At 41.7% G+C, this 20,762-nt stretch overlaps 1 protein-coding gene across 1 annotated transcript in view; it reads left to right on the top strand.

The window, feature by feature from the left end:
• Positions 1-19,740, top strand: part of LOC111870554 (proton channel OtopLc) — a 32,638-nt gene extending 12,898 nt beyond the window's left edge. The window contains exons 2-9 of the mRNA XM_023862929.2: positions 2,547-2,684; positions 4,539-4,653; positions 6,720-6,843; positions 8,237-8,314; positions 10,845-11,008; positions 14,798-14,948; positions 15,729-16,171; positions 18,712-19,740. Of these exons, the coding sequence (XP_023718697.1) occupies positions 2,547-2,684; positions 4,539-4,653; positions 6,720-6,843; positions 8,237-8,314; positions 10,845-11,008; positions 14,798-14,948; positions 15,729-16,171; positions 18,712-19,278 (1,780 nt within the window). The 3' untranslated portion in view covers positions 19,279-19,740. The remainder of the gene's footprint in view (positions 1-2,546; positions 2,685-4,538; positions 4,654-6,719; positions 6,844-8,236; positions 8,315-10,844; positions 11,009-14,797; positions 14,949-15,728; positions 16,172-18,711) is intronic.
• The last annotated feature ends 1,022 nt before the right edge of the window (positions 19,741-20,762 follow it).

Genomic DNA, 20,762 nt, shown 5'->3' on the forward strand with positions numbered 1-20,762 from the left:
GGAAAATTTAAAGACATTTTAATTTGAATTGAAGTTTTAAAAAGTGCCAATTTTAGAAATCAAATTGACGCGTGTAGGTTAACAAATATTTTATACATACATACAATTGGAAAGACTGGTGATTTTAAATTTTAAACTACGGGCAGTGTAGCAGCTACGTAAGAATACACACCTGATGATGGCCATTTAGAGCCGAAACATGTAGTGTAGAGGAAGGGAAGAAAAAAGAACTACAATTAAATTGTTGCACTTAAGACGGAATTTGTCTCATATACATTGTTAATGTTTATTTTATTTTGTCCACCCCTTGTATTCGGCAGATATAACGTAGAGAGAATATAAGCTTCAGCAATAAGTTCTTCACATAACTGAAATAAAATGACAATAATAATATTTATAGGTCTGTAGGACTAGAAATTCATGCAATATGAATTCAGCCTTTATGAGTTTTGCTCAGATCTCCCTGTTTAATATCTGTATATTCAGCAATCTCTGCGACATTATACCTCATAAAACTATAACTTTAAAACTTCGTTATGTGCAGCTTATTTTCCACACAGGATAAAAAAGTATACACAAGAAGTAAAACAACAAAAATAGTTATCCTTCTATTATGAAATCCTTTTCAGCACTGTATGATTTTCTCGACAAGTCTCTGGTATGATTTTCCGTGGTGGTTGTTGTTTCATAATAGCTGCATATCTTTGTAAGTTCTGCGTGTCATTACGAATCTCAACATTGCCGTTGTCTTTCACGGGAACATATACGTAGCTTGCCTCATACAGGTAAGATTCTTTCATATTAGTGAACAAACCAGAAAAATTAGTCGCTTATAGATTTCTTTATCCATTCGGAGGGAATTCTGCCAACCACTCAGGTAAATATTAGTTCATTTAGTAAATTAATATATCCAAAGCAATTTACTGTAATAGCTCACCTCCACTTCTTCTGCTTTCCACACTATCGCTCCCGCTTTACCGCATATACTGCCACAAATGACAACAAAATATATTCTTCCAATGTGGATGCTACTGAATTTTCACTCTACTTCCGAAGTACAGAATTCAACTTATATATCTCAGTCCGGCTTGACTACATTGTGCATAGGTGACGCGTCATTCAATTACAACTGGGGTCTCCCACCGAATAAACTGAGTTTTAGTGATTTTTATACTGAATCATATCCGACATCAGCATCAACAACACACAGAGGGGCCCAAAAAATGTATAAACAATTTAATAGTGGTTATCTATGGATATCTTCAAAGTTGATCTGAAATGTAATGTACGGTGTGTAGCGTGATATTCTCTCAAAAGATGGATCTGGTCACATGAATGGAAGAGCCCCCTTATCGAATGACAGGACAGTGGCGGCGGAAAGGTTGTCGTTAAAGAATCCCAAGCACAAAGAGAGTGAATGCATGAATTTGCAACGGAATCTTCAACGCGATTAACAACTGCATGCATTCGTGACAAAGCTGAGACTGATGGTACATAAATAATGCGTACAAGCAAAGATTCTGGAGGCCTTGCACAGCAACGAGTCCAGCCTCTTCTGCTATGGCTCACACCATCACGTGCTTTGGACACCCATTTTACCTGTCATTCATCAGTTCTATGGGAATGCGTTATTTTACTTTCAATGAGATGGAGCACCACCACATCACCACCGAAACGTCTTGAAGATAACCTTGATGAAACCCTACCAGATCAATGGATAAGACGAAGAGGCAGTGTTGAGTATTCCCAACCCTCGCCTGATTGACTTTTACTAGTGGGGGTTCCTGCTGCATGCGGTACATGGCAGAAAACCACTGACAGTAGAGACTGCACGGGAAGAAATTGAAAAGTCGTGTGCTGTCATCCGAGTGGACACTTCGGTCACTGTTTCTCGTGCTCTAGTCCGCCGAACTCAGAAGTGTCTAGAAGCTAATGGTGGGCAATTTGAACACTTGTTGCAGTTTGGTATGTGTAGAAGCCACCCACTTATGTGTGTATAAAACTTTGATTACCAATAAATTAGTTAAGCAAGTATTTTGTACACGGAAGTATATATACATTTTTGAGCCCCTCTGCAAGAGTAGCGGTTACGCTCTAGAGTTATATTCCAAAGATATGTCCTTGGAATCTAGATCTAGCTACTGGCTATCCTCAAAGTGTGTTTTCGTAGTCTTCAGCCTCTGGGCGAATGACTGGCCACGACTACCTTCATACAAATCACTTATAACCAGAATTAGTGGGCAAATAATTATCATTCCTGTTACGTATTCTGACAGGTCCCGTGTTCGAATATGAGTCTGAAGACCGGGTATCCTATCGATGTTCTGAGTGGTCTTCCTCAGTACGCACGGGTATCTGTGAGGTATTACTTTAAAAGTTTGTCCGCGTCCTTGGACATTTTCTTTTCGATTCATCATACATAATCACTACGCTAATCAATCATACGCAATCCACCAGCTAACATAATCTAAGAATTAATCAACATCCACAATTAATGGATTATTGGGGGTTGCGAAATATGAGATAATAATTTCATTCTCTTTCAGGCCGTACGTGTCTGCGAGAGAAACGCGGCTGGCGACCCTCCAGGAAGAGCCAGAAAAGGTCGCCAAGGACCAGCATCAACCGCCGCCACACTTGCTTGTAGAACGGAGCAGGAAGAAAAGTTGGACAAACAGATCAGAGTACATGCCTTCCCCCATAAGCAGTGTATCGTTATTCAGACTAACCAACCACCAAGCTAACTAACCCATTAACAGGCCAACCAACCAGCCAACCAGCAGAACAACAAGCTAATTAATAATCGAAATACGTGGTGTAATATTTTCCTTGAAATTTGACAGTTCCTCAGCTGCTCAGGAAATTCTTTTCTATTATGAAATCCGATTGTCCATTAAACTAAGATCTAAAAGTTCGTGACGATGACATATTAATACAATTATTGTGTTTCTGGAAATTCGACTCTCCTCCTGTTTTTTATTTAACACAAAATTTCAGAGACTGGATTCTGTCTCCGTCTTCAGGTAAAAACAGGACGATGGATAATGTCCAAAAACACAATAACTACATTAAATTAAATTTCACAAACCCCGACAAACGGACTTATCTTGCAGATATTCTGTTTCTCTAACATAAATCATCATTAACTTCCCATATATTTATTTCTGCCAAGAGATGTCTCACCTCACGATTTTTTACTAAACATTTGCAAACACTTCTCCACTTCCCAATTTCTGTTACATTTCTCGCCCATCATACCCTCCCTGATTTTGTAGCCCTAATAATATCAGGTGAAGAGAACAAACTGATGCTTATTCATTCTGTTGATTGAGAAGCTAAAATTCAGAGTGGTCATTACGATGGGATAACAAAAAATTAAGATGAAGAAAGTCGTCTTCTGGGTTTAGGCGCCGTGTAATCTTCGTTTTGGCCGACGTTTCGGAGGAGTAGCTGCACAGCTACTGCACTTCCTATCACTACAGCTACTGCTCTCTGCATTCCAAGCCATTCAACTGCTCTGAAGATGGAGGCGATACGTTCCTCCGAAACGTCGGCCAAAACGAAGATTACACGGCGCCTAAACCCAGAAGACGACTTTCTTCATAGTCATCGCCGTGAAAACCTCAAAACTTACAAAAAATTAAGATATTTGGAAATATTTTATTTTGCTTGTGTCAGTTCAACTGAGTTCACATTTTCACATCCAATTTCATTCACGTCCATTTCAATTTTGCCCTTCCATCCTCGCCTACGTTTCCCAACTTCTCTCTCTACATGACGTATAGCCAAAAAAATTCGCAATACTCTTTTCTTTCTTGATTTATTCTTCAGAAATTAGCGCAGATCTACAGTTATTCCCGTAGTTTGTAACACTGCCTTAAAGAAAGGTGGAAGTGTGGAGGTATATCTCTACATGTTTTAGACGGTCAACTTCATGTTCTACCCGCTATACTTTCGTGGAAAGTGTACCCGTTACCCACTGGATAGGAGTCTAAGTAAGCCCCGAGTCTGTACTGGACATAGCAGTGGCAAAGGTTGAAATATCCAAAGAAAAAATAAGGTAAAGTGAATATGCGTTTCAAAATTGGGGTTGCACATCTTACTCAGTCGACTATTGTAAGCCTTTGGACCATAAGACTAGAATGGAGGGAATTCCAGACAGCATTTTCCAGTAAAGGAAGTGGCCCCTAAAATCCTCGTAAACGCCTGACACAGATCCATACTATAAAGCTTAAGGAAACGTTCCTCAAACTGTGGCACCAATACATCTAGAGGAATCAAAGCAAGTTGCTATGCGTAACATAAATCTTCATTCGTATTTTTAGTATTCGCAACGCAAACATACGATAGATATATAGGTCATCGCTGTCAATTTACACTGTAAGAGCATTAAAAAGCATTTTCCTTTTTTTTTTTTTTTTTGCTTGGAGTAGAGACATTTGCTTGCCTCTTTCAGGGGTAATAAGCATAAAAAAAATCGAGAACTGATGTCTCAGCCTCTTGAGCATTAACGGTGCCTATTGTAACGCATGTTGCAGCGACATCCTGACAACGACTCTGTCAGCTTTCTACGGCAAGCTCCTGGTTGTACTGGGGTTGGCTCTGCCGGTCACAGCGGCCATCATCCCAGAGAGCACAGCAACAACATATGACGTGAGTATAAATTCACATGGCTGTCCCCACGTAATTGTTTTAAACGGACATGCCAACATTTACCACGTAAATTATACCCATACACTGGATACATTTCCATCTTCGGACAAACATTTTTATAAGATTTGAGGCTTCCACGGCGGTGACTATGAAGAAAGCAGTCTTCTGGGATTTGGCACCGTGTATATGTGGTGTTAACCGACGTTTCGGAGGAACGTATCGCCTCCATCTTCAGGGTAGAAGAAAAAATATAAGAACTCTGCAAGCGAAGAGACCGTGAGAACCGGTAAAAGCAGACTAGTCTGCTTTTACCTCCGAAACGTCGGTTAACACCACATATACACGGTGCCAAATCCCAGAAGACTGCTTTCTTCATAGTCNCATTTTTATAACTGCTCTTTATAACTAACATTAATTTTATCTTATTTTCGATTCAGGAACGTTTTTTGAGTACTACGGTGACTATACCATATATAAGGATAGCCTATGTTCGAACTTACTGCTTGTCCAAGGCCTCATTTAAGAAGTACGACGGAGAGTCAGTAACAGGTCACAAACGGATATAAAACGTAAAACGTGGGATATTCGACCCTGGAAGAGGCATTTATTTCTCTACATATCCTCCATTAACATTGATACACTTGTCTCATCCCTTTACCAGTGCGTCGAAATCCGTGGCACATTAGTCTTTTGACTATCGTCTCAGCCACTTCGGCACCACATAGGGCATGGTCTGTCACTTTCGGAACCCATGAGAGAATTTCTCGATCCAGTTGCGAACCGCTTTATTCGACAAACACTTCCCATCGCAAACAGTCCTTTTGCCCACAACAAAAGCACAACACAACGATGTTCTTCGGTAGCATACATCTCAAGTTCGATTGCCATTTTGACTACTGAAACCAGCATCTGAACATGCGCATGCACGTCTGTTACCTAGACTGTGCTGCTACATACTGGTACACATAGGAAAACTATTACGTCCATTACAGCCGTTTTACTTCCATTTGTGAACTATTTACTGACTCTCTCTCTCTCTCTCTCTCTCTAGTCGTATTAGTTTAATTATCATATATAACTTCGATCTCTGCTTCTTCATCTGATACAGCGAACTCCACGGATTGTGTAATTCTTGAGAAAGATCACAGCCGCTCAGCAATTCAAGAAATTTACAGCTTTTATTAAATCTTAAGTTTCGTTAACGTCTAAGCAACAGCATGCCGCTGAGCCAGCTAATTCCACTCGACATATGACTCAGAATATGGTCCAGTGACAAATTCTGAACTGTATTTTTTCTTACTTCTGGCACATGACCTTGATTAAGTAATAAGTAACGCTACTATAATCATCTATCAAAAGGTCAAGCTATGTTCTCTAGTAATAAGTAATGTTATTAGTGTAGTTAGTTAGTTATTGGAGAAGGTGGCTTTCCCCATGCACTGAGACCTCTATTGGTCCATTGTGCTGCCCTCTATGATTTCTACCAGTCACTATATCCTACCGGTACTGGTGCTTACCATCAGTCCCGCCCAGCCAGCGAGACCGGCTCTACTAGCTGAGAGGTATCTATAGTGCTTTCCCCATCTACCAGAGGTATTAGAGACTGCTGTTGGGCGGGAAACGTCCGGTAATTCGGCTCAGTGACCTCCTTTGGAGATATGAGGTTCTTTTACGTGCCGTAAAGCTACGACACGGGACCCACGGCTTAAAGTCCCTCCCGGAGGACTTGTTCCCCGAATTTTTCCGCCCTTAAAAATTCGACGACCTCCGCCGGGTATTTGAACCCGCGTACTACGAGTCATGAGGTGGGGACGTTACCTCTAGACTACGGAGGCCACTATGTTATTAGCGTAACTATGTTTCTTATCATTTCCGATAAAGGACCATATCTGAGCAATAAGTAGGACTGATATTACTGTAACTGTCTCTCATAAAGCGACTTCCATTCCTTCTTGCTCCTAATAGATGGCCGTGTTTAAGTAATAATAGCTTTGTAACCTCCTTTCATACGGCTGAAGCATCTGGGGGAAATATGCAACCAATTCCTGTTTAACCTCTGGTTTCAGGGCTTCTACCTTTACTTGTATCTGGGGAGCCTCCTGTTCCTATGTTACATGTATGCAGGCGTCATGAAGGAGGAAGTTGTCCTAAGTGTCAGCAGGAAGACGTCAGCCTTCGAGATGTCCAACAGTGAGTTATTTCAATAAGATCCGAGAAAACTTTCATATGGAAAGTCAATGTAAAGAAAAATGAAAACAACATTTCTTCCCCTATGTTTCATCATCAAGCTCCTTTATCATATTCTGAGAATTCTAAAGTCCATCACAGTGGCCGCGCGGTCTAAGGCATGGACGGTTTTCGTCCTCTCGAACAGCGGGGTCGTGGGTTCGAATTAGAGGCATGGATGTCTGTGTGCATCTATTCTGTGTTTGTGTTGTTTTGTGTGTAGGTAGCGACCCTGCGACGTGCTGATCCTCCGTCTAATGAGTCTTGCCGACTTTGTATAGGATTAAGAAAATGAAAAAAAGCTACCAAGATCCAAAGGGCTGTACAGCTAAACAGAAAGAGAGAATTCTAGTTCCCGGTTATGATTCGAATTTATTTGTAAATATGTCCTAAAAACTAACTGCGCCTTGTATTCATACAAGTAACAGAAACATCAATGAAAGAATTTTGTCTAACACAATTAGCTGTGTGCTAAATTTGTATTTATATATTTATGGTTTATATCTACTGGGCCCACTTGAAACATGTTGGATAACGAAATACAAAAATTATTTAAATCAAGGCGGCACATGCTTATCTATTCTGGTTATCTTTTCAAAGAGCGAAATTTTACTTCGTCCTGCAGATTATCATTATAAAAGAATTCCTGCAAGGAATAAACATAAGAAAAAATGAACTATAAAAAGTCGCAGAAATTTTGTGTGCCTCTAAAATGGAAGAATCATTCCATTGTTCTAGAATTCGAGATTCTCAAAGCGGTGGTTATGATATAACGCCACGTAGACCGTTCAAAGTCCTCCGACGTTTCAAGAAGAACATGTCGCATCCATCTTCAGGGTCGAAGCATAAGCCGAACAAGACACCAGCGTGAAAGCAGGTGGCAAACTCTACTCGGCTTATTCTTCGATCCTGAAGATGAAGGCGACGCGCTCGTCCGAAATGTCAGTTGACTTTCAACGGATTACACGGCGTTATGTCCTCTTGTAACGTGTTGTGTCGCGACTTACGGCTGTGGGCTACCAATCTGGTCTCTGTCCGCCTTGCAAGTAGGAATGTACAAGTAAATTCCACTTCTGACTTAACATGGATTCGAACCACGGATATACCTCACATACACAAAATTCTTTGGTTTGGTCAAAATTAAGGGAGGCAATGATAAGAAGCGTTGGATTCGAACCACAGACCGTTCGCACGGAAGGCCACTTAGACCAAGAAGTAGCTATTGTGACTTGTCTAACTTATGTATGCAGTGACATAAAGCTGATTAAAAACTATGGCAGAATATTTCAGGTTATGTATATGGATCGCATTTTGAGGCAACAACACAGGTACTTAATGAACTCCTTCTGCTCTACAGAACGACTGAAGGGAGCTGGAACGAATCAGGAGCAGCAGGTACGATACGGCAGCTTCTACCTGAGAATGGGAGTCGCTGGTAAGTGATGGTATTTATACTACTTGTTTGTAGATTCTAAAGGGTTCTGATGATGGTGCATAATACACAGAATTACTGGGTTTTTGGATTATTTTCATCGTCCGGCATTCTAGAAAACAGAAAGAACGACTTTTCAGAAACTGGATCTATTTCCGCCCTCGAGTGAGGGGGTAGACACCTATTCAGTTGGGCCCCTTAGAAAGAGCTGGTCCAGAAACTGAGATTAGCTCTTATAAGGGGCCCAACTGAATAGGTGTCTGCCCCCTCACCTGAGGAAGGAAATGGATCCAGTTTCCGAAACGTCGTGTTTTCTATCTTCTAGAACACAAAAAAACTCCGTAGCCTGTAGTCCGCAAGCGAACTATACCGATCGAGCGACCGCCGCTTATCGGCGAAGTTAGTGCCAACTTTTGCGGACAGAGGGTGTCATGTGGTCATCGCAACGGATTCCCACGGCCGTTAATCTCGGTTTTCTAGACCGGAGACGCTATATCCTTGAAATATCTCCTCAATTATCCTCTAGAATATCGGACGATGGAAACAGTCCAAAACCCCAGTAATTCTGTGCACTTGTTTGTCATCTGCAGCAAGGAATAAACTAGTTTACAAGGAACCGACTTCTGTAACAAAGAAGTCACGGAATTTTGAATGCGACTTACCAGAACTTATCGCCAACTACTGGCCGAAGGATGTACTTAAACTGTCGGTGTTCTTATACTGCCTCGCCTTATCGACTTCTTGACTGATGTTAACCGAGATACATTTCGTAAACCACGATTTTTAGGATGTTCACAAATAGTGTTCAGAGGAAGGCCAGTGCAGCATTAACTTTACTCTACTTCCATATAGGCTTATGTACTTTCGTAAATTTCGTTTCAGTATACAAGACTCGGATTTTCTGTCGTACCATTCAATAGCGGTAGAATTTGTTTGCTGAGGTCGCGTAGAAATTAAAAGAGAAGGAGCATCAAAAGCATTCGTCAAAGCCGTGATGTATTTTCAGGAATCAGAAGCGATTTGAAACTATTTAATTTAGAACTACTAATAATACCACCGCCGAGCGGTCTAAGGCATGTACTGTCTTCGCTCGCTTGGAAACCGGGATCGTGGGTTCGAATCCCACTCAGGACATGGATGTTTGGTTTGTGTGTGTGCGTTTTTCTGTGTCTGTGTACAGGTAGAGGCCTTGCGACGAGCTGATCACCCGCCCAAGGAGTCCTACTGAATGTGTAAGATCTAGAAAAACCGAAGTGAACGGAGAAGTTCATGGAGGTAGGCCTAGGCCCACTGGGACTGTAGTGCCAAGGAAAACAAATAATAATACCACCTGTGCTTATAGATTTCTCCGCACGAATTTAACATTGCTTTGCAATTATTTAGCATGTCTCGACGTTTCAAAATCCATGAGAGTTGCCATGTTGGTTACGTATATTTTCCTTGCAGATTAACATAATCCAGTCGAACATATCTCCATATAGTCGTAACCGAAACGTGCCACGGTATCTAAGCACCATGCAATAGAAACAAAGGAGGCTACAGATAAAAAAATCTATATATTTTACATACTGACACTGGATTGAGGTCAGGGGTCACCTTCTAGATCCGATCACACGACCCTCGACACCTACAGGATACTATGCTGGATGCACTTAAGAACCAGTCTGGACATAGCAATGTTAAGACAATTTACGAAATATGAACACAGAATAACTATTCTGGCACGATTGATTCATTCTAATTAATCCCAGAAATCGTAACCTTGCGGCAAACATACACTAGAAAAATATGTATCCCAATTGTCTATGCAAATTTTGTTCAAAATAGTCTTCGCTCTGATAAATACTTAACGAACTGTTCGCGAGATATGCACGAGAAACGAGAAGAAAGGCATCTCGGTCCTAGCTTAAAATGTCCGCTGCAGTCCGACTTAAACAAGAATTGAATGTGTCGACAGTGTTAATAATACCAAATACCAAATATCATATGTGAAAATCCGTTCATTTGTTCTCGACTTGTTGTATGTGGACAGAGAGAAGGACATACAAATGGGCATGATGAAGCTAATAAAGGCATTTTTGCCATTTTTCGTTCTAAGCACGTCAAAAATCACTATGACGACTCGGCCCCCTGCCGTCGAGTGGGTACCAGCCAATTTACTAACTGAGCTATGCTAAGGCCACACCATAGCTCAAGCGGTTAGTCGCTGGCTTCCCACCGCGGCGGCCCGGGTTCGATCCCGGGGTCTTGTCAAGTGGGATTTGTGGTGGACAAAGTGCGGCTGGGGCGAGTTTTCTCCGAGTATTTCGGCTTCCCTTGCCAATCTTCATTCCACCAAATTCTCCATCATAATCACCCGGGGCAGGCTACAATAGGCCAATCAGTGGCCGCCGTGCCGAGTGGACCCAGTTGGACTCCATCCCCCCACTAAACGAATTTATAAAAAGAAAAAACTTCACGAACTTTCGTGAACTGGTTCAGAAGTTGCCGGGATGGTAGGCACTGGAAGATAACACTACGGGATCGTCTGCAGGTTTCGGTGTGGGCGCCATGATTCACGCCGTGTTGCATTTCGGCATGTACTTCGAGCTGCGCAGCACGTCAAAGTGTGACGACATCCTGGTCGCCATCACGCCTCTGACGCAGGCCGCATTTGTCATCATGCAGATGATATTCATATTCTCCGACAACAACAAGGTATGTCTAGAGAACAAGGTCTGGGACAAAGTTCCATAGATAACATACTGCATATGTAGGCAGCAACACTGTCTAGATCTAGGGTCTCCAAACTACGGCCCGCGATGTGATTTTATCCGGCCCGCGAAAGAATTATGCAGAAATGCACTGGTAAATGTGATTCCGAGCTTATTGACCTGACATATTATACTGCAGTTCCATGGCTTAGCTTTGGAAAGGTTCTTTCGCGCTTCTTTCTGCTCAGGAATGAAATTAATATATTTGTTACCGAGAAAAACCATCACGAACCACTTTTATCAGATACCGAGTGGCTTTGGAAATTAGCATGTTTTGCTGATCTGGTGAACCATATGAACCATTTGAATTTAAAGTTGCAGGGTGAAAATAACTTAGTCTGTGATTTATTTGCACTTATCAAGGCATTCAGAGCAAAGTTGATACTTCTGGAAAGCCAAGTGAAAAATTGTAACTTTGTTCATATGCTATTCTGTGCAGAGTTGCATAAAAAGGGTGAAGCAGAGTTTCCTTCCTCGTTTGCAAATTTAGTCATTTCAGATTTGAAAGAACAATTTCGGAAGCGATTTGCTGATTTGGATTCCAGTGCTCAGGAAATTAGATTGTTTCAAAATCCGTTTGGCTGTGATGCTCCAGATGTCCCAAGTCAAATTCAAATGGAAATCATTGAACTTCAGGAAAATTATCATATTAAAGACAAATACAAGGAAGGAAATTTGATCGAATTTTATAAATTTCTGAACTCTGATCAATTTCCAAATTTAAAGAAATTTGCTTGTACATTTATCTCCATTTTTGGGACGACATATCTGTGTGAACAAACTTTTTCCCACATGAAGTGCATCAAGTTGAAATACGGGGCAAATTTATCCGATGAACATTTAAAGTCGCTACATGTGATTAGCCTTTCAAAATTTGAACCTCAATTTAATCAGATTTTAAAAATGCAAAAAGAGTTCCATCATTCACATTAAATATTTTTTATAATTTGTGACGAAAATATGTGCATTTGCTGCTACTGTCTGTTGTCATTAACATACGATAATTTATTCTCATGTACTTTGTATTTAATTTATAAAATTCTGTGCTTTCAATAAAACTCATATACCTAGAGTTATTAATTTCTCGTTTTATCCGGCCCGGTGAAAGTGCTGAATTACCTAATGCGGCCCGCGGTTCGAAAAGTTTGGAGAACCCTGTTCTACATGTACGACCACAAGAATTTTACACGGCTTTTCACCTGCTGTTCAGCTAGAAACTCTGACCAATCACGAGATGGGCATTGCTTTCTCTGGACAGATCACAAAATCGTGAAGCTAACCAAATGGTTCTATTAAAAAAAAAAACGAGTGAGCGAGCACGCGCGCCCCGTCCCCTCCACACACACACACACACACACACATAAATGTCCTATCACATAGCCTCTGAAGGTTCCGCCGAAACGACGACGGTATTCTTATACGCTTACATTGCGATATTCCGGCAGACAACTCAGAGAACATTCATCAGCGTTAAAAACTCAAAAATAAAAATTTTCGAATCTGTTTCACTTCAGTAACCACCAAAAGGAAAAAGAGCGTATTTTAATCCGGTAAGGGCTTAGTATTCTATACAAGTGGTTCCATATTTTCTGATTCATGGAGTTGCAAAACAGCAGCAGACTCTCCCAGGTCCGGTAAAGTGTACAGGAGACCTACAAATAACAGCCTACAAACACATGAGCAGCTATTACTGGTATCTCTAAGAACGTACGATATAAAAATTAACACATTTATGTGGTATTAAAATCGGAGAAATAGCGTAATCTTTATACATATATTCCAACTGCAAAAAATTCATATGTGTGTATATTATATGTATTTACAGAGAGGCCCAGAAAATGTATACCCACTTCAACGCACAAAATATCTGCTTACAAAATTTATTGACACACCTTCGGCTAAAGTTCGAAAATGTCCACAGATAGCCTCCATAGCACACTTTAATAGATGTTCCCTACGGACGCTGAGGCACGCGGTGGGTTCGAGTTCCCATGAGGTGGATTTTTTTCAATTTACCTAATCCTTCCAGCCGCAATATGGCCCTGGGGTCGACTCAGCCTTTAACAGAAATGACTACCAGGAGTTTTCCTGGGGGTAAAGAGCGGCCGGCATGTAAGCTTAACAACCTTACCGCCATCTGTGAGCCGATCGTCTAGAGAAAAAGTGGGAGCCTCGACGTCTCACATCCCTATGGGGCTTCACGGCCTGTTACAGAGATAGCTTTTATCTGCGGACGTTTTCGAAGTCGAACCTAAGGTATATCAATAAATTATTTCAGCAGATATTTTGTGCGTTGAAGTGGGTATACATTTTTTGAGGCCCCTCCGTATACACGATTCGGAATGTTCTTCTGTTCTCGAAAACTAATAATCATAGTGGATATGTGTAAAAGAAAATAATTTTTTAGGAAGGAACATTCGAATAATTTGTTAAATCTGTTGTTATATGCATGAGTTCGATTCCAAATGAATTTCTTGCCCACTCTTTACCCCATTATTATTATTATTATTATTATTATTATTAGAGGGGGNAGTCTACGACACTGGACCCACGGCTTAAAGTCCCTCCCGGAGGACTTGTTCCCTGAATTTTTCCGCCCTTAAAAATTCTACGACCTCCGCCGGGTTTGAACCCGCGTACTTCATGAGGTGGGAACGTTACCCCTAGACTACGGAGGCCGCTTTTCTTTACCCCATAGAAAAAAAAAATGACAGTGACGATAATGAATACATTTATCATAATCGTCATGTTAATAAACCACAGTAAGGAAACACGTTCTAAAGGCCACTAATATGATGCATATGAGATCAGGAACAACAGAAAATTTTCCTCAAATTAGTGTAGATTTTGCTGCACGACACGCCAGAGAAACAATAATTAGTCAGATACACCCATCTTCCAAGGCTCCAAAGTTTACAACTTTGCTCCGCCTATCATTTCTGAAGAATACTGAGACCGGTCCCCAGCACCCTTTGTCTCTTTCCCGACAAAGTGATCAATCATTCTATTAAACCACCAAAATGGACAGAGAAATAGAAAGAACAATAATGGTAAAGGTAAATCGTAAAGTCGACCCTGTGGTTAATTAAATTAAGGATCATGCCATGAAGACGTATGGGGGAGCGGAGGCATATCTCCACCACTCCTAACCTTCGTACTAAATGGAGGTGAGTGATAAGTATCCATTGAATAGAAGGCTGGGTGGGCCTCAGAGCCGGTCTGGACAGCGTGGCGTAGAGAAAAATCTCCTTTCCCTGCCGGGAATCGAACTCCGGCCGCCCACCCCGTAGCTCGTCGCTATACCGAATGAAGTATTCCGGTTAAATAAAAATTATTTAACTGCTAAATTGGCATGGAAATCTGAAACGTCTCTAGTTCTAAAACAGTAATATTTTCGTAATAAATTGCGTAATAATCTCTTTCTTCCTTCAATATTCTGAGGATGGACAAAATAAGGATGATGGTGATTGTAGCATATGTGATGCACAAAGGAGAAAAAAGAAAGTTATACCAAATATTGAGGAAGGACAGATATAACTCTGCAGACCTAGGCATACATGATAGGCCTATTAACACGCATCTTAGTGAAATTGGGCATGAAGGTGTGAACCAAATTCAGGTAGCTCCAGGTAAAGAGCGGTGGCGAATGTTTATGAAGACAATGATAAGCATTTAGGCGATCTGTTACCAGATGGGTGAAGAATAGGTTCTGAAGGAAGCCTGTATATTACAGTTGGTGGAGGAGTATAGCTACAGAGTGGTGGCACGGTTCGGCCTGATGCACATGATAGCCACGAATCTTTGCGAATGGCTATACGTGGTGGTCGAAGAGACCAAATATGACATCTTGCAGGTGCTGAACAGCACCACAAAGCAGCACCATGGTGAGTAACCACTGACTCCACCTCGGCCTAGACAAGGACATTCTTGTTAACGTGTGCCAGGGTTTTCCCAAGTACCCCAAAACAAATTCTGAGACTAACATTAATTAACATGTGCCATAAGAGCTTCATACTTTCTTAACTTAAAGTTCATCAACTCTTCTTGCTGTCATGAACAAGGCAACGTAATATCTGTACTGGACTCAGTGTCTCCTACTCCGTCCTCTTACACTTTACCCTGTCAGTTTACAATACCATGCTATAGATGGGGGCTTATCGTGACCCATTCCATTTAATTAAATTTTCCATGTCTCCGCACATCTGCTAATCCCTTCAACTATAACACAGATATCAACTTTATCACGTATTTCACACAAGATCTACACGACGCCACATCACAGAAAACAGCATTCTTCATAGTCACCGCCGTGAAAACCTCAAATCTGACATTATCTCATGAGTTTAACAGTTTAATTCCTAAACTGAACTAACAATCCTCTTCCCAGTATTTCCTTAATTCTGCTCTCATTTCTGACTTCGTAAGTTTATAATTCCGTCCTATCATCTTTGACCACCTGTCTTCACCCATGGTATTTTCCTCTTCTTCATTTACTGACCTAAAGTTGCTTCCTTCTTCTTCCTCCTCTCTTCTTTCTCCACGTTCTCCTCCTACTATGGTTGAATCACTCTCTTGGCAGAAAATCTAAAATATTCCTAAGCAGACAGAAACTTGTATGTTCGAGCAGCAGCCTAGGCATTATGACACCGTTTCTTTTTGTCTAGCAATAAACGTGTCGGGGCACGGGATCTCCAGAACGTACATCCCAAACATCGAACCAGATTGCTGGAAGTCCAATATTATGGCGCCCTTGGTGCGCAGTGCCAGCAGGTTCCTATTTCCCTGCACTGTGGAGTACAGTCTTCTCTGTGCTGTCATCCTGGGCGTCATGTGGATGAACGCTTGCTCTGACACCAAGACCCAACAACAGCAGCAGCAGCAGCAGCAGCAGCACTGTGACCAACTGTCGCCCGACAGTATACCCGGCCGTGTCAGTGGTGTTAACATCATCTACACGCGGTCTGTCAGTCACTTCTCTGTGGACTGCACCAGCGCACACAAAGGACTCTTCGCAGGGATCCTGATGCTGGTACTGTCCATCGTGAGTCTCATTATGTTCTTTGAGCTCGTTCAGCGTCCCCAGTTTGTCGACGAGGCTGTCCTGCAGGTAAGTCCTTCAGGTCTTCAGACAGAAACCGGAATAGAACCTGGCAACTACCACGTCCCGACCGATTCACTATTCACAGTCTCTCTGCTGCTGAGCGCTATGAAATCTAAGAAAACGCGGTTAAACAAAACAAAGGGAAATCCATTTCTGAAAAAGAAATTTAATCAATTTCGTGGGGTGGGATGAGACTGAGTCCACTTGGAACGTCGATCACTAAATTGAAGTATTGTACCAGCCCCGGATGATAGGTGTTGAGTATGGAGCAGTCAGTGGAATTAGAATTGGTAGGGGAAACCAAAGTACTCGAAAGAAACCTGCTAGAGTGCCACTTTGTCCACCAAAAATCCCATATAACCTGACCTGGGATCGAACCCGGCCGCAGCTGTGGGAATCTGGCGACTAACCGCATGAACTATGGCACGGCCTTCTGAAAAATGAAACTAACTTTCCACTGACAACAATAGTATCAAATATGTTTTACTGTTAAACATCTGTACACAGCCTTCGTATTCCAATCCTAGCAACAAGTGACGCCTATCTATGGATTATCACATTTACGAAACAATATCATCTATACAATTTATATCAAGTGTCTGTATATAATTTTCATTGTGATTCGCTAATGATTAGACGGCCAGAATTCGGTTCCCGACAGGAGCAAAACTTTTCTGTTTGTCAACATTGTGTCCAGGTTCTTTCTCGGATTGCTCACCTTGCAATTAAATAGGTATCGGCGGAAGTTTGATCAGGAGTAAAGCATCCGCAGCGTGAACCTCTCAGTTCACCTCTATGTAGTGCCTGGATTAAGAATCGATGGAGCTATGCCTCATGGGGTGGAGCGTAAGTCTAAGACCTGGTGTCATCTTTGCCATTTTACACGTCCCTCGACTTTGTTTGGTAACTAACGCACTATACTATATGAAGATTCAATCTCATAACGTTCAAACCAAAGCATTAGAGCCATCAAATAAGGAATAATTATTTGTACGAACGGATGAGATGAAACGAAGAAGAATGTAAGAAATAAAGCCAATCTTTGAAGTACCAACATATAGAATTCAAAGCATGCACATTGAACACAGATGAACACAGCGCCTACTCACAATTTCATATGACCGCGGTACTGATACTGCTTAACACAAAGAGTTGCACCAAATCCAAAGATGGACAAAGGCTCCAGAAACATGATGTGTGTACCGAATTTCAAGGAAACTGTTCGATGAATGACATAATCTTACTTCATCCAGAGAATATATGGGAAACCAGACACACATAACTCGATAGTATGGTTGGTTCCAAAGGAAATCGTGAACTAAATCTATACCTCTCACTTGTTTTGTCTATTCCGTTTCTTTGAATGGGTGTCTCATAATCATTAGTTAAATATTAATCTTCTTCCAATTAGGCATTATGAGAACATGTATGTGTCAAAAGAAACCGTATGTTGCTTCGCTTTTTAGCCGTTATGTGCCACTGCATACTGCACTTGCACACAAGCAAACATATCGAGGCGAAGTGATCTCAGGAACATGGTCTCTGACCCTCAACGAAGAATGTAGATTGAGAGGAACTGTAAGCAAAGTGTCGATGAAAATATTTGGACCTAAGCTCAAGTAACATCGGGAAGCAGAGTGCTTCTTATGAAGATCTTCCTAATTTGCACTTTTAACCTACCACTGTAAAGATTACTGTTGGAACAGACTGGTGTTGCTGATATGCAGGCTAACATACACAAGGAAGAACTAAATCCATACAAAAGTTCACCCGGAAATCCCTATTCAATAACGAGAAATCTACTCATAGACACAAAAAAATTTAAAACTGATTTTACATAAATAGGCTGTTATGATATGAAAACACTGAACTGATCTAACTCTCTTAAAACAAGGCACAATGTTGAAGTTATATGAACAAGTCTAATCTTTGACTCCATAAGAAGGAAAATTTTGTTAGTCTGAATGAAGGCCGCGCCATAGCTCAAGCGGTTAGTAGCTGGCTTCCCACTGCGGCGGCCCGAGTTCGATCCCGGGTCTGGTCAAGTGGGTTTGTGGTGGACAAAGTGGCACTAGGACAGGTTTTCTCCGAGTACTTCGGTTTCCCCTGTCAATCGTCATTCCACCAAATTCTCCATCATCATAATCACCCGGGGCAGGCTACAATAGGCCAATCAGTGGCAACCGTGCCGAGTGGACCCAGTTGGACTCCACCCACCACTAAGCGAATTAAAAAAAATATATAAAAATTTTTAGTCAGAATGAATATCAATTCTTCCTGAGAGCTAGTTATGACATAATTCTAGACCGATTTCTATATCAGAGCAAGTTTTTTTGACAATGGTCTATCTTAAAAAAATAAATAAAAATTCTAAAAATAAGATCTTGTTTTTTTAGGCTGCCATCACAACATCCTCACTACGCCCTTAGGATATATTTACTTGTGTTGTGTCCCCATCCTGTTACTTTGAAACATTGCATGAGATCCCAGCGATTAGTCATGGTTTCCACGAGCTTCACAGATTTATCACATGCTTTCCTGCGCAGGTGAATGTTTGGGAGACGGTGATGTATGCCACTTCCACCGCCGCTGTAATCTCCTGTTTGTTTGCGATTCGAAATGTCGGACGAATACCTGGACATCGACGTTTCGAACTTGAACACATCCTCCTCTTCATGACACAGGCCGGCCTCTTCTTATTCATCCTTTTCCAGATCATCGGAGCGTATTTCTCTCTGGATATGGCACCCCGCTGGGCCGTCATGCGGATCATAACACCCGTAGCCGCTCTGGTGCAGAGCACGAGCCAGACGATACTGGTGCTGGACGCATGGAAGAGGCGATGTAATACGAAAGAACAAATGGAGAAGAGACCGGGAAAACAGTTGATCACGTTTCTGCTAATTGTGAATCTCGCCCTGTGGGTGGTAAACAGACTGAAGAACAACCGGGCGGAGTTTCACCCGTTGCAGACAGAATTTTATGGGGTGTGGGCCTGGACCATCATCACACACATATCAATGCCGCTAGTAGTGTGCTACCGCTTTCAGTCCACGGTTTGTCTTTACGAGATATGGAAGCATGTTTACAAGATGCGAAATGCTGATCCCTAGATCGTTCAGAACGCACGGCAAATGATCAGGTTCTTGAATGTATTATGAACTGCTTCAACAGCATTTTTCATACAAATATATTTATTAATTATGCTAATAATATTAGCATTATGGTTTCGGCGTAACACTGTCATCTGATGACTGGAATCAGATAAAATCAAATCAACTTCGTTGAACTGTGGTAATCCATAGCTACTGAATTCGATCACTGATTGTCATGACTAGAAAAACATCGCACCGCTTATGGTAGACAGTGTACCCAGGCTTGTACCTACTGAAGGTTTCTGACTGCAGTTCAAATTCATCATGAAGGGGTGTTTATCTGAGTCTTAAGATATTTTAATTCGCTGAGTGGGTGGTGGTGTCCCACTGGGTCCACCCGGCATAGTGGCCACTGATTGGCCTATTGTAGCCTGCCCTGGGTCATTATGATGATGGAGAATTTGGTGGAATGAAGATTGGCAGGGGACACCGAAGTACTCGGAGAAAATCCGCCCCAGCGCCACTCTGTCCACCAGAAATCCCACTTGACCAGACCCGGGATCGAACCCAGGCCGCCGCGGTGGGAAGCCAGCGTCTAACCGCTTGAGCTATGGCGCGGCCTGTCTTAAGATATTACTCGGGATTATTGGTTTTCTGGATTTCGTCCATCGTCCATTATTCTACAGGACACAGTTTTTCGGAAAATGAATTTGCATCCGAAATATTTTGTTCTTTGGTGTTCCTTTAGAATACTGGACGATGGAAATAGTCCAAAAATCCGATAATCCTGAGTGTTATAGACCATCGTCACAAAAATTGAGATTCTACCTGCAGATATCGGTTGAGATTTCAGACTGCAAGAAACATTCGATTTGAAGTATTGTTCCCCTAGCTTGCAGCTGCTGAAGTTACCTGTCATTGCTGTAGAAAAATCAACTCATATCTATTACGAGGGAGTATCTATCCGAGCCTGCAGCTGTTGCTTCGGCTAGGGATTCCCCGTCACGTGCATTACGGAGTGTCCATACAGTCTGTAGCCGCTCGGGTTCACTATTATCTACACTAGGATAATCGATACAAATTCAGTACGGAAGATGTTCGTGCGAGTCTGCAGCCCTACATGATCATCGATACTGTCGATCTATGTACAAACGATCAGGTTTCATTCCTCATGATGATTTGTTATTAATCTATAGACACTAATCTAGCTAACTATTACCATTGTTACCTACCAGAAAACGATCATGAATCTCAACATTTCTTTGTCGGCGACATATTATCGCTCCTGCTTCGTGTTCGGGAAATCTAGCCTTTGATTCTTGCTGCTGAAACTAGCTATCCTGACTGAGGCTTTCCTCAGTCTCTCCAGGAATATGCTGGATGGTAACAGAAAACAAGGCAAGAGCCTCCTTCCCTCACATCTCTCGAGTTCATCAATGACTATGATTCTAGAATTAGACGCTATGTAACTTGTGATACCGATAACTCGTCGTTAAATTACC

This window comes from Cryptotermes secundus, unplaced genomic scaffold (genome assembly GCF_002891405.2).
Source record: "Cryptotermes secundus unplaced genomic scaffold, Csec_1.0 scaffold117, whole genome shotgun sequence".
Lineage (NCBI taxonomy): Eukaryota > Metazoa > Arthropoda > Insecta > Blattodea > Kalotermitidae > Cryptotermes > Cryptotermes secundus.